We start from the raw sequence: 14,997 nt of genomic DNA, 5'->3' as shown, positions 1-14,997 counted from the left end.
GGATGTCAGCAGGTCAGAGGTTCTGACAGGCATCTGGGAAACACAGCAGATGGATGAACTAAAGTAGTGGAAGCCATAAAGAGCCTGAGAAAGGGAAATGCATAACCGAGGTGGTTCTGCGGCTTGCTTGCCAACCTCTCAGTTAGCAAAGAATGTAAAGAAGTAGGAAAAACATACCAGAGCTGAATGGTCTTCATTAAAAAAAACTTTATTGTGGAATTTTTCCAACGTGTACGGAATAGAGAAGAACAATGTAAAATGCCTCTGTGTATCCATTGCCCAGCTTCAGTAATTGTCAGCAGAGGGACAGTTGTGTTTCATTTTTATCCTGCCCTCAAACTGCATTATTTTGAAGCAAATCTCAGACATTATCATTTCAAGAAGCTGGATGATCTGAAGATGAAAACACATTTTTTAACCAAAAAAGGAAAAGAAATTCAGTTACCAAGATAATCAGCTGTTTAGCAGAGTGATGGTCCCTTCCTGATGCAGCATACTGTGTGGCAGATACTGAGCAATGGATGGCATTTATGAATACAAAATCCATTTGATTTCTTCTCTTATAGTTTCTAGATTACATCTATACATTTGAATGAAGAATGTCACATTTCTTTCATTGGTTTTAATTAAGTGGTTTTATATTTTAAAATGTTCACATAATCCATTAATTGATTTCTCAATCTGGAAGTAAAACAGAGGAGTTATTCTGGCATTCTAGAACAGGATGTGAAAGCTATAAATCATGTAAAAATGGCTGAATATGCTGTGTAAACTTAGACAAACTAAAGGTGAAATTAAAATGGGCAACAACATAGAGAAGTAGTCAAGTTCATCTTTCATGGAAGGGAGTTGCGAGTGTTTCAAGTTGGTAAGTCAAGGAAGGTGTAAGATTATATAGAGTTTGAGAGGTAACCACCAAAAAACTACAAGAAAATTTGTAATGCCCACCCGCAAGACCTGGATGGGATTGATAGGGAGAGCAGATGATAAGTTACATGCATATATATGTGTATGTGTGTATAATTATATTTAACTATATAGTAATAAAAGTACATATTAAAGGTCTCAGGTGGCTCTCTTACATGTATAATCACTAAGACAAAGACTATAGTTGGTGTAAATAGTGCATTGCACATTATCCATACCAACATGAAATCCAGAGGAAGAACATTAAACCACAGAGAACTCAGCCTTAAAATGGTATAACTAGAGCCTGTCTTGAGTCACCAGATGTGACTCCAGATCTGCTGGGCATGGGCAGTAAAGCAGCAGTAACAGACTTTTGATAGTAGGTAGAGTAAACACCTGAGGCAACTTTTCTCTGACATAAACTGACCACTTTTGTTCCTTCTCTTGAGTGAAGTAGTGAGTTAACCAGTTTCTGTCTAGGGGGAGCCAAAGGTGAGCCCTAGGAGCACAATCTAATACTTTATATGTTACAGTATTAGGCCTGGAAAGTCCCCAGAGAGGAGTCATGTCTCTTCAGAGCCCTACGAGCCCATCTCCCCACCCCAGCTTCCAGTTGTGCATGAAAAGCAGGACAACATGCTGCTTCTGTCTCAGAGAGGAGCGGAGCCTGCAGAGCAGAGGTGAGGAGGAGGTTCGCTTCCTGGCCAAGCACCTGCAGGGGGACTGTGCCTGCCTGTTTTCCCTAAGTCAGTGCCTTTTTCGTCTTTCAGGTTATGTCACGATAGGACTCTCAGAACCTCATTTAGTCTGTCTTCCGAGTGATCTAATGCTAATAGATTTTAATGAAAAACTTGTACTGTTTAAATAGGTTATAGAAAAAAATTGCTCATTTTTTTGAAATTAAGTCCCTCTAGACCTTTTTATAGAAACCCTTTTTTCTGTGTGGTCATCCCCTGATTTAGCCACTGTATGAGTGCTGTGTCTGTACCAGGTATTCTGGACTGTACATGGTAGGGAATTAGTGCTGAGCACCTGTGCTGAACTACTTGCCATATTTTTTCTTACCTATTTCTAACTCTAACCCAACTCTGTGAATTATTAGATTTTTACAGTTCCTGTTTGGATTAGATTCCTGGATTTGATTTGGCCACTAGTGGTCCACTTCCACCAGAGTGATGTGTCTAAAACGCAGATGGAATCACACACTAAGTCATTAGCTTGGATTTGTGTTCCTTTACATCAGGTTCATGCTGCTCTTGTCGTTTCCTGCCACTTCACCCTTACACTTCCTCTTCCATTATCAAGTTGCTTATTAGTCCCTGAATTTCTTTCAGTCCATACTCATGCTATTTTTTTGGTGTGGATCACACTCCCGTGGTGCTCTAAGAGGTGAATACATGATTTGCCTAAGGTCAGATAAAGTGAGGGAGAGTCCAGCTCTAAACCAAGATCTGTCTTGGTTCAAACTGTTGGTGCATTTCTTACAATGTGTTGTTACGTATTTATTGTATATCTTCATAGGCAACCAGTAGATGTTGGTACCTTCCAGTGAAATGAGGGAGAAAATCCATTTTTGGAAAGGGAAGGATGTTAAATTTATCCATTAACATATTTTCTCCTAAGTTTGTGAGTCTTTTAAAGACAGAGACCACGTCTTAACTCATTTTTCTTTCACCTTCTTAGTCTTTCTTGGCATATAGCAGGTGTTCTTATGTTTGAATCCACATGACCACACTAGGTTATCAACAATCTTCCATATGTTCTGTATCATCTGCAGCTCTAGCTAGAACCCTGGTGTTCTTGAGGAAACTTGGTTTTTAAAAATGGGTTAGTAAAGGAGCCTGCTGATGAAATAGTGATGAGTTACATGAAATTCAGCTCATCTGGTAGGAGGCTAAGTGATTTTAAAAGGCAGTTCTATTTCTACATTGTAGCTATTCTGTTCAAGTCCAGTTGTTGGTTGCTTAGATTTAAGTTCTTGCTGTTATATAGGTAGGTGTGCTATTAAGTTTATTATACTTAAAAGTTATAAGTTTATTGTTTTTAAGAAGTAATTCTGCTAGTAAAATGGTTCCGAATTTACACAGTAACCATAAATCTATCAGTGTGCTGTTAAGCAGACAGCATTATGATAAGCTTGTTTCTAAGTTTTCCTGTTAGTATCAGTTTGCTGCTTATTGATTTGTTAACAATCTCTGCTCTAGATTATCTCCATTCCAGTCCTAATTTTATGAATTCATCTTTGGTGCTGAAGTACTTGACTGTGTCCTCAAATATGATAGACTGACTGGCTTATGTTCATACATTGCTTCTTAGGATTGTAACAACACACACAAGATGGGGAGGGGGTAGTTCTCCCAAATAATCTACAACTTACTATTCATTGATGGGCATATCCCCAAGGTTAGGAGTAACATGTAACTGTGTTTCTAACAGGAATGATTCCCGCTCACCAGGGAGTATAAGCTACTTGCCTTCATTCTTCACCAAGCTTGAAAACACGTCACCCATGGTTAAATCAAAGAAGCAGGAGATTTTTCGTAAGTTGAACTCCTCTGGTGGAGGTGACTCTGATATGGGTAAGTGGGATTTCTTTTGTGAACTGCAAATAAAACATGCATTAATAATATCTCCAGTGTTGCCTCTCGTGTAATCCTTGAGTTTGAAGGCTCATATAGGCATCTGTCCAACCACATCAGATCTTAAAATACCTTCTCAAATGTCTGCCAGTACATGAAGATTTCCTATGAGGGAGCAAGAAGCTGATACTTCTGAAGCTGTCCATTTTCTCTTTGAACAAGTGCCAGGTGTAGGAATAGTCTTCAGTGGGGCTGCATTAGTTGTCCATAGTGTTTTACCCACTGGTCTTACTTTATCCATTTGGGCCATCTCTCTTCACTACCCAAAGACAGGTCATATCCTTCAAGTCTTTTCTCTACAAACATCCCGCTTCATAACTTGTTCATCACATGGCCTGGTTTAGTTGCTTTCCACTAAAAACATTTTACTTAGCTAAGCCTTTCAGTAGGTTCTGAGTAGTGTGGTATAATCTGTCCCAAATTCATCATTATTAGGAGAGTCTAAGATTGTATTGGGGTTTTGGCAAGCTGTACACTGTTGACTTAAAGTGCACTTAGTATAAATCCCGCATCTCTCTTGATGTGCTCTTGACCCACGCCTTTCCCTTGCTGTACTTTTGCAGATATACTCCAAGTGTAGGACAAAGGTAATCTGTGTTTGTGCCATTCCAGCTGGTTTTCCTACCCTGCCAGTGTCTCTCTGGCTCTCAGTCCAGTCGTTGAGCATTCATCTACAAACCTGATAAACCGCCATCCAAAGATGCTTGTAATATCAGTAGTACTGGCGGGAGCTCTGTACTCCTGTGCTCTGGGTACTGTCCCAAGCCTGCATGTATATAAACTCTGCAGCAGCCCTACCCCTACATGTTAATCATCTACATTTTGTCAATGAGGAAACAGAGCAGAGAGCTACAGTCGCTGGTGCAGGTCATCTAACTAGTAAGGGGAGTGTGGTCCAAACTGCAAATCCAGTCTGCTTCTAATGCTGTAGTGCCTGGCTTCTAACAGTTCTGTACTCACAGCATCATTACCCGGATCGCTGGTAAATACTCAGTAGGATAAAGTTCTGTGGCACCTAAATCTTTCCTTTGGGTTGACATGCGTGTGTAATCAGAAGCTAACTCACACTCCATTGTTCACACACAACTGTTGCCCAGTCTTAACTTACATCATCTTTCTCTAGCATGTGTAGTAATACACTTGTTGAATGCTGTGCAGAAATCTTGGTAGACCATAATCCGCCCTGTTTCTGTGATCTACAATCTGCTAGTCTCCTGGCTGTCAAAAGGAAGGAAATTGTGGGCTATGAACTATAAACTGCGAGGTGGATGTGTGTTTGGATCTTAGACACTTTGTGATTAATAAAGGTTGAAGGTCAAAGAGGAAAAAGGATGAGTCCTTTGTCACTGTTTGTGAATTACCCTAGCTTTTATTACTACATTCTCTGGAGTGGCAACAAGTCGCCTAAAAAATAATATTAATTTTAAATGTTGACCAGAATTGCTATCAGGCTTACAGATATCCTTTCCTCTTTTTTTTTGGTATTATCATTACATTTTTTTCTTCAGTCTTAAATGGTTTCATCTGTAGGCTCCTCGAATGTCACCAACAAAAATGTTGTGCTCTTGTTTTCAGTGTCTTTCTGAATCTGTCAGAGAGCGTGGAGAGACAAATTTTAGTTCAGCCAGCCAGGAACTATTTCAGCTTTGTGTGGTTTGTGCTCATCCTCCGTTGCCTTTGTTAGGGAGGATGTTACTGGGGAAGAAATTCTTCCTGTCAGGAAAATGTCATATAGGAATTGAAGAAGCCTACTTTGTACTTTTTTTCTCCCATCCAGTGTTTTCCATTGTCATTAGACAGTGGCTCTCATTCATTAATTCAACAGTCAGCTGTTGAGCAGGACAGTGTTGGATGCTTAGAATGACAGATGGTCTGTATTCTGAAATCTGTAATGAAACAAGTACCTAACTTTAGCAGAAGTAATAATGTATTAATGTCTGAAGGCAAATACTAACAAAATTGCTTTAACAGGGAGCTTTGTTATTGCAAGAGCTTTTTGATTGTGGAAAGGAATGACTAAGGAATTGTGTTAAGTAGGGACCTGTGCTGCTGGGACCCCAGGGCACCCTCAGTCCTCACTGGCAAGTAGAACTGAGAAATCAAAGCCATCAGCAACCAAGATAGCTTCATTTCAACTTAGAATCTCTCATTTCAGGGTTCCTACCGAGGATAGCAGTTACTTTCTTCAAAAACCTTAAAGCTTTAAAGCTTACTTTATTCAGTCTCTTTGCAGCCATTGACACAGTGAACCATTTCACTTCCCTCTTCCACAAGCATTCTCTTCTCTTGGCTTTCAGGTGCTGCTTTCTCCTATTTTTTTTCTCTATTTCTTTGGCCATTTCTTATGTCTCCTGGAAGCTGTCTTGTTCTGCTGGTCCTTGACTGTTGGTTTTTCCAGGTTTCTCTTATACTATAATCTGAGTCATCTCATCCACTCAGGGCTTTGAACTGTGTGCTGAAACTCCTAAACATACCTGGAGTAACTTTTTCTACTAAGTTGTCCTAATGTTGCAGATTTCATTTCTTCCTGAATATTTTGGCTCCTTAAATGTCTAAAACTGAGTTCACATTCTGCCTCTCCCTTCAGAGAAATCTGTTCCTTCTCCATCCCTACCACGCTTACCATTGGCAGCTCCACTCGTCGCTGACTTGGCAGGTCTTCCTTCCCCTCACCTCCTAATGGAAGCCGTCAAAAGTCCGCCTCCCAGTTTCAAATGTCCGTCCTCCATTCCCCTCATTTCTGAGTAACTGCCATGTTTTCTTGTAAGTTTGCCATCTGTTTTAAACCAGGGGTCCTCAAGCTTTGGTATTCATCACAGTCAGCTGGAGTGCTTGTTAAATATGTAAATTACAGGGTCCCCAGAATCTAGGAAATGGGCACATTTACTAAGCTACCCTGGTGATTCTGATTTGATGGCCTCAGAAGCACCACACTGAGCTGTAAGCTTCAGGCAGAGGAAGGAGTGCATTTTAAGTACAGTATCTTCATGTTTTCAATTGATTGAACTGCATGAAATTGCCTTCACCTCACTAGGAAGGTGATTTTTACTACGATTCAACCAAATAATTGACGAATAGGTATTTGTAAAATATGAATATTTATAAAATAGAATGAATCCTATTTTTTTGTGTTAACTGTAAGGCTGTATATTGCTTTGTATTATTACAGGTTCAGTTTCTTTGCCATAAATGAACTGAGCCATAAGGAGACTTTTTCATCTGTAGTCATTGTTTTGTAGTTCTTCCAGGATTTTTCTCCTCTTGCCAGTTTAAGGTTTTCCTGATCAGGGGAGTTAGTGTCTAGGCACACGGACTTCCCACCCACAGATAGGTCAGAGCCTGTCCTCCTGTACTCTCGTCAGCAACTCCACATGTGTCTCTGGGACGTCATCTGTTTTAGCCACCTCCTTACTTCTGATACTCTTTCTCTTTCAAGTTTTCAGCATCAGGTTGTTCCCAGGTTGTCCCAGCTGTTGTCATTCAAACTGCAAATTGCAAATTGCTGCACAGTCAGCAGGAATGAAAAGAACCAACAGGCAGAACCTTGGTCTCATCCTGGGAATGTAGGAAGCATTTCCAGTTAACCCTGGCGGGAAGCATAGGGTCTTTCTCATACTTGTCACTGAGGTGTATTCCCCATAGATCGAATCTCAGCTGCCCCACGCCTGCTGATACATGCGGAGTCCCAGGTTTCTTTGCTAGTAAGCCTGGTTTCCTGCTCTGAGAGCAGCTTTTTCCTATTTGTGTTTTCGCCAGCAGTGCAGTTCCTTTCTCTCCTCTGGGATAGAGTACTTCCATTCTGATTGTCCTACCTCACCTGTTTTTTTATTTCCTGGTTTCACTTTTTTAAAAACAATTATTTCATTTTATGATCATTTAATGGGTGAAAGGTTGAGAACATGGAAAATAGAGAGGTTAATCTTACTGTAGGATTTTGAGACTTTACCTCTTTGGTTATACACAATTATCACATCTCAGTTAATTTGAATATTTGTTTAAATATAGCAGCTGCTCAGCCAGGAACTGAGATCTTTAATCTGCCAGCAGTCACTACCTCAGGTAAGATTCACAACACATTATTTGCCACATGAAATCGGTATGGTAGCAGCCAGCCCAAGTACATATTGAGTACCCTCTGCACACCATGGTTCTGCTCTACTATGCAAAAATGAATAAAGGCTCCCAATTTAGTCAGGGAGGACATAGTTAATAGCAATAAAAAGGGAATTAGATTCAGTAAATACTTGTTGAAAAGATAAATGAACAAAGAAAATCAAAACTATTAAGAACAGTATAGAAATGAGGGGGCTACAAAGAAGAAAGCGGTTGAGTGACTTTAACCCCGTGGGTGATTGGTTCATGCAGCAAAGGAAGACACACTGTGTGCTACCAGTGGGTTCAGACAGCTCCTCAGTGACGTTTTAGGCAACTTGCCACATGTGTCCACTGGGCTGAAGGGCTGTATGTAGGCTGTTCATTTCTGTTTCCTGACCTGGCTGATTTCAGAAATCACTAATGTTGCGGTTGTCTCTTTCAGGCTCAGTGAGCTCTAGAGGTCATTCATTTGCTGACCCTGCCAGTAACCTCGGTCTAGAAGACATTATCAGGAAGGCTCTCATGGGAAGCTTTGATGACAAGGTGGAGGATCATGGAATTGTTATGTCCCAGCCTGTGGGTATAGTGCCCAGTGGGGCCAGTACCTCAGTTGTGACCAGTGCTGAGACACGGAGAGAGGAAGGGGACCCATCACCTCATTCAGGTAGCTTTCCTTTTTGTGCCTTGAGCTGCTTTTCCCAAGAAAAAGTCAGTTTATTCCCCGAGTTCTACTGAATCACTAAGAGATTTCATTATTGGCTCAGCATCACCTCTAAGGATTTTAGTTAAAAATTTTTTTAAACTTATTCAGACATTTTAGTAACATGAACAGAAATTTTAAAAGGATGAAAGTTTTTACCCAGAATGTCACCCTCCAGCATATCAATTTGTTTGCATTTCATCCTTGCCTGTATGCATATATTGTAATTGAAATGCAAGTGAAATTTCATATTGTACTGTTGAACAAGTGACTTAGTCTTGTAACAAAAATGAAAGGCTCAGGATAAAAGAATTTTAAGTTATAAAGCTTGTGCTAGTTTGATAAACATCATTCTAGACATGTACAGACACATTTTAAAGGGCAAATAGATCATAAAATGAGATCATTTTTTACATCCTGTTAAAAACAAGCACATGTATCTTTTTGCTTCTCTTGAGAACTAGTATCTCTTTTGCTTAAAAATGTACCTGAAGGTCAGCATTAATTCAGGTTTACTTTGGTTTCTTTTCCTTATTATTAAGCAAAAGAGCTCACCAAGGTTAAGAAAAAGAAATTAGAGGTTTTAATTTTAACATACATATATTAGCTCTAGTACAACATAGAGTCACTTCCTGCTCTGAAAGGTGAACATTGTCCTCCCCTTTCTGCTTTTTTACCTTCTGATTTTTATTGGTTTTAACTGTGTGTGTATATTTTGAGGCTGTATTATTGGTGACTGTTGTGTGATTATAGTTATCCTGGTTGAGTAATCTATTCTTGACACATTTCTCAAGACATCCTGTAGACACTTACTTTTTTTTTCCTGGAAATTCACTGTTGTACAAGAAACAAGACCACATGTTCCTACCCTTTCGGTGGGTAACAATTTATATGCCTTAAGAATCCGTTTTTCAATTTCAATAAGTTACCATTAGGATGTGTTAGTGTTCATCATTCTATATCAGATTTTCCTTATCACAGAAGGGTGCCTCCCTCTGCAGCTTGATTTCTGCACACAGGTAACCATCCACTGTTAAGTGCTCCTCTTAGGTATTTTCTGTTTCTTTTGTTGGGCTCTCCATTTCTGAAACACAGTTGTATCTTTGTTAGCTAGTCTTTGTCCTCCGTATCTGTTACCTTCTGTCAGTCATCTGGATGTCTTTCTGTTGATTTTATTGTATCTCACATTTTTCTTTGTACTAATAGTCCTTTTCCATCACGTCTGGTCTGATTCTTGCTCTGTTTTGTTTCCTCAGCCTTTTCACTTTCTATCTTTCCGGTTATCTATTCTTTGAGCCTCATATATGAATTGGCTTTGTGTATTTTGAAGTTTTTCTTTAGTTTATGAAGCACTTTTTCTTGTTTTATTCTCTTCCTTACTGTCAGGGGACTTGCTTTTCTTCTCTTTCCAGATAGTTCAAGGGGTACGGGTTGCTTTCTACCCACTGTTTTTCTGTACCCTGAGGGTGTGTGTGGGGCAGGGCAAAATTGCTGGTGCTGAGGAAGACATTTGCTAGTGACCTGGGCTTTTATCTCTTCTGAGATCTTTTTAATGTTTTATTCCAGAACCCAGTCAGGGGCATCCTACTCGCATGTGAACTTCTGCCAAGTTCACTAACGAAAGAGCCTGGGAAAACAGAAAGGGCCACCAGAACTTGCCAAGCTTCTGCTGAGGTCCAGTTGCATCACAAAGGGACTTCTGTTGTATAGTTTCTTCCCTTTGACATTATTTCCTTGAGAATGGAGTATTGACTCCTCTGTTTGCTTCTCTCTAAATTGGCAAGGGAAGATGTAGTGAAGATTTAAGGTTTTTGTCAACCTGGTTTAATTTCCTTAGCAGTTTCTGTGCTCCCAGGCTAGGAAAGAAATTACTTCTCAGAGATTTTAGCTTCCTGGTTACATATTTTTACAATTATGGCATGAGGATATACCTCCTTGTTTAGTTGCTACAAATTGGCTTTCTTTTAAATGTTACTTATTTTACTTGACTGGGTACTAGGTTCTGGATTCTTCATACTACCATTCTGCTTCTCTCACTTAGCATTATATAATCATCAGCATTTTGATAGGCTTAGAAGTTGAGAGCATAATTACTATATATCAGTACTTAATTTAATTTATTTAACTTTTAGGAGGAGTTTGCAAACCAAAGCTGATCAGCAAGTCAAACAGCAGGAAATCTAAGTCTCCCATCCCTGGGCAAGGCTACTTAGGCACGGAGCGGCCTTCCTCTGTCTCCTCTGTCCATTCAGAAGGGGATTACCACAGGCAGACGCCAGGGTGGGCCTGGGAAGATAGGCCTTCTTCAACAGGTGAGGAACTTACAGCTAGAAAACGAGTCTTGCAGCAGTTACTATTAGTGCCTTGGTTAGCAATTCTAAAATCAGAAACTTTGTTCAGGTAAACTCTATTTCCATTATTATATCATTAATAGGTTTCACTTACCAGAACAGAAATTGAATGCTGTAAGCTTAAAAATTTTAAGAATGCAAGGTCGGAATACCATGAACAAAGGAAGAGCTGTGAAAACATCTCACCCATTCCTCTCATTTCTAAAAGTGCCACTCCCAAGGCAACCCTTACCTTTAGCCTCCCATATAGACATTCTTACAGAAGGTTCTTAGAGAAATACTAAGAAATCAAAGTGAGAAGTGGGAAGACGCGTTTAAGGAGCCATCATCTATACAAAGTGAAAAACAATACTCTAGGATATTTAAATGTTTGCATTTTGTGCCTGTTTGCAAGCTTATTAGACCATTCATGAAATTAATTACTGGATGAAATGGTATGTTTCCTGTTTTTAGAGTTTCTTAAGCTGTAGGAGGCTTTCTGGGGGCAATGAAACAATCCAGAAACTGGCAGAAGGTGGCAGTGCTATTGTTAGGTTTGTGTGTCCCTCCTCCAAATCTTGTACATTTGCACATCTGCCCAGCATTCATCCTGCTGCCTCCTGACCTGCTGAAATTCCTGGATGCTTGTCCTCTCATCCTCCAGGAATCACACTCCTGCATTTAAGAGTCAGGAAGTTCTTGATGTAACTCAACTTTTGAGTTAAAGCTTCATATCCAGTGGTTCTACTTGGCTTCTCCATGGAAACACAGATTCTAGACTTAAGTAAAAATCCAGCCTGAGCTTCACTTCTGGGCTCAGCAACTTTCCCTTTTCCACTTTCTGTGCTTCGCCATGTTATCTGTTCTTTCTAGTCTCACTGATCACTGCGTTACCACTAGCTACTGTCTAAGTGGTGAAACCTTGGCCCTTCTGTATGCTTCATTTTTCTCTTAGTGTCACAAGACTATTTTGTCTTCCTCCATCCTCTGAAAGTTGGTGATATAGTAACTCTGCTCATGACAATGAAAACCTAATTTTTCTTTTGTCAGGCTCCACTCAGTTTCCTTATAACCCTCTGACTATGCGGATGCTCAGCAGTACACCACCAACACCGATGGCATGCGCCCCCCCGTCTGTGAACCAAGCAGCCCACCAGCAGAACAGGATCTGGGAGCGAGAGCCCGCCCCACTGCTCTCCGCACAGTACGAGACACTATCGGACAGTGATGACTGAACCGCCAGAGAAGGGTCTTGGTGGGGCCAGGTTGTGGGCTTTCCGGGGTTTTAATGGCAGGTCACAACCTGCCCTCCTCCTATGACTTGTGCCCAGAGACTTTTCAGGAGAGCTTAGACCATGGATGATGAAAAAATGATGGAAATTTATTTCAAGAGTCAAATGGGGGAGGGGGAAGGGACTGTCTTTGATACAGGCAGCTCAGTGGACTATAATAGTGGGTTGAACTGTAGAGTTTTTAAAAAAGTGGACAATTCCTGTTCTTACATCTGTTTGTAAAGAAAACCATGTCTTTAAATCACTCTTCTGTAAATAGATTACCTTTTTGCAGTGTTTCCCCTTGCTGTAGTATCTGGTGTACTTAAGTTCAAAACAGCATATCAACTTTGGGGGTAATTTTTAAAAACCCTCTCATCTTATCTTTTTAACCTTGCCTTCTAAACAACCTCATACAGCCCAGTTACATAATGTTGGCTGTCACGGGCATTGTACTTTTATCCAATTGTTTCCTCTAAATTCAGATTCCCAGTGATGTTTAAAATCTTGTGGAAATGTTTAGATTTTTAACAGACCCTGTTGTACGATCTGTACATGACATATAAGGGTCAAAAGGTAGGACAAAATTCTGCCATATTGTAAATTTCCAGTGCAGGCTTTAATTTTTTAATTAGTAGCACTGAAAAAATATTACTGCATGAGTATGTTATAGTTCGGTTTTTTAAGTTTTAAAGGCTTATTTGAGGCATACCTCACTGTTATGCACACTGGTGATTTAACCATGCCCCTAAGTATTCTTTTTCTCCTGCAGCTGATGCAGCCCAACAGAGCTTTTGTTTTGAAATAAATTTTGACTACCCTGTCCATAGTTACAGTAGACTTTTTGTGATTTAAGGCTGTTGATTTCTCAGGTCAAAGGAAAAGCTTACACTTTTCTTTAGTTTGCCACATATTATTGGTTGAGTCAGAAGACAGTGATCTGTGTAGGTCTCAGTCTTTCAGGTCTGCCTCGTGCTGCTGCCCCTTGAACTTGCACGGAGCACTCTGTCCTCTCCCCTTCCCACCTGCCAGGGCTTACTCTCACTTTGATTCCTTGTGGGCAAGACTTTACTGTTGAATGTTTTCATTTCACTGAATCTCAATGAACAAATAAGTTAAAAGACTGAATTTTAAACTAATCATGGTACTAGAGGGTCAGCTTTATCCTTCATCAGTCATTGCTTGTAGAGCTTTTAGGTTTTTTTCTTCATACAAAATGCTTCATACTCAATACTCAGCATTGAGATGTCCTGTAGCAGATAGATACTAAGGCATTTGGGGAGAATGTCACATAAGAGAGGGAGAAAATGGAGGTCTCTCAGGATGATAAAAATTTGCACTTTTCAGACTTTTAAGTAGACCTAAACTTTTTTTAAATTGAAATACAGTTGATATACAATACTGTATTGGTTTCAGGTGTACAACATAGTGATTTGACAATTACATGCTCCTAAGTGCTCACCAATGCACGTGTAGTTAACCATCTGTCACCATACAGATAATACAAGAGTATTGACTATATTCCCTATGCTGTACTTCATTGCCAGAACTAATTATTTTATAATTGGAAATTTGTACCTCTTTATCCCCTTCACCTATTTCATAAACTTAAACTTTTTGACAAAAGTAGTCAAGCCTCTAAAGAAAGGTCTACAGTAACCACTGACTGAGTGCCTTATTTGTAATGAGTGTTTCATAGGTGTGATCGAGACTGTCACATCGCCCTGTATTACTGATATTTAATCTCTACTTTATTAGAGGACGATGTGGGCTCATTCAGTAAAGTACTGAATGATAGGGCATAAATCCACGTTTGTCTAGTTAAAGCTTTCACTCCTGTTAGTTTCCAGTCTTGTATACTTGAGGTCCTCAAAGTAAACGCTAGATCAGGTTTAGGGATCAGATCCCCACTTCTTGTAAAGTTGGGATTTTAATAAAATTTTAATGTGAATGAAAACAGTAACCAAATGTTCCACTTAACAGTTTCCTGCTGAAACTTTTTAGGTACTGTTAATATTTTGGAGCTTGTTAATAATTTATACTGTCGACTGACCCAAAGAGGTTTATAATGGCATTTTTTTCTGTGACCCCAAGGGTCATAAGTTATCCTAAGAATAATTTTTTGAGAATACATCAGATTGGAGCCTAACTTGTTACTTTTGCAGGTCTACTTGAAGGACCCAAAGTGAGCAGCTGTATACCAGTAACCCCATCCTCATCACAGAGCGGGTGCTTTACTTTATCTACTGTTACCTGGAGAAGAGATTTCAGAAAGGGAAATAAAATCCAGTATCATTTCTTAGTTCAGAACAGTGAAAGGACGGGATTCATGAAGGGCCTGACAATGGAGCAAACCGGATGGCTGGAGCCACCTCAGCTCTATTAGAAGCACAGCAGTAAGCGACTGGTAGCTTGTGAGACGTTAACTGTAAACGGAGGCACCATGCTCTGCAGGCTGAGCTCTCAGTGTTCTGACACTACACCCTGACGTGTGCAACTAAATGAAGGTCTTTGTAATACAGAATTCACATAAATTCTGACAGCCAAATTTTCTGTGCATGTTTGGACATCATAATGCTTCCATTTTGGTACAGTGAGTGATTCTGTTTTTAAAATACATACAACTCACAAATATAAACTACACTGTTATAACAGTTCCCCTCTGAATTCAGGCCAGCTCTTCAGCCTTGCTTTACAGCCGTCGGTGATCTCCTTCCCTGAGGCACCGCACAGAGAACTGCTGCTCTGTAAACTGCAGGTTTGCCCACACTGGGACAGGACCATGGGCTGAATCACTGGGGGGGGGGACCAAAATTTCTTAAGACCTGACTTCAGTAACCTCTGGCAGCTGTGACAAGGTAAAAACATTGTCAGTGCAGAAGGTGAGCTGACAATAATAAATTTTTAAAGATAATCAGTAAATTAAGACTGGGTTATACTGAAACTTAACCTGCTTTATATTACAGTTTCTCCAAGTTAGACTTGATTAAAGGAATTAGCTGGGTGGTAAATATTAAACGAGCTTTGACAGAACTGGGAAAAACATCTATAAA

At 39.9% G+C, this 14,997-nt stretch overlaps 1 protein-coding gene across 14 annotated transcripts in view; it reads left to right on the top strand.

The window, feature by feature from the left end:
- The window catches only part of NCOR1 (nuclear receptor corepressor 1), a 203,504-nt gene extending 190,731 nt beyond the window's left edge, over window positions 1-12,773 (top strand). For 12 of the 14 annotated variants that reach the window (XM_036920642.2, XM_036920646.2, XM_036920647.2 and 9 more), the window contains 6 exons: window positions 1,443-1,589; window positions 3,346-3,488; window positions 7,554-7,607; window positions 8,086-8,307; window positions 10,476-10,655; window positions 11,724-12,773. In XM_036920642.2, coding sequence (XP_036776537.2) covers window positions 1,443-1,589; window positions 3,346-3,488; window positions 7,554-7,607; window positions 8,086-8,307; window positions 10,476-10,655; window positions 11,724-11,908 — 931 coding nt within the window. In that variant the 3' untranslated portion in view covers window positions 11,909-12,773. The remainder of the gene's footprint in view (window positions 1-1,442; window positions 1,590-3,345; window positions 3,489-7,553; window positions 7,608-8,085; window positions 8,308-10,475; window positions 10,656-11,723) is intronic. The other 2 variants (XM_036920639.2, XM_036920641.2) reach the window with 2 other exon arrangements.
- Window positions 12,774-14,997: the final 2,224 nt, after the last annotated feature.

Source organism: Manis pentadactyla, chromosome 4, assembly GCF_030020395.1.
Source record: "Manis pentadactyla isolate mManPen7 chromosome 4, mManPen7.hap1, whole genome shotgun sequence".
NCBI lineage: Eukaryota > Metazoa > Chordata > Mammalia > Pholidota > Manidae > Manis > Manis pentadactyla.
The sequence above is the reverse complement of the archived record's forward strand: the minus strand, read 5'-3'. Positions and strand labels throughout refer to the sequence as shown.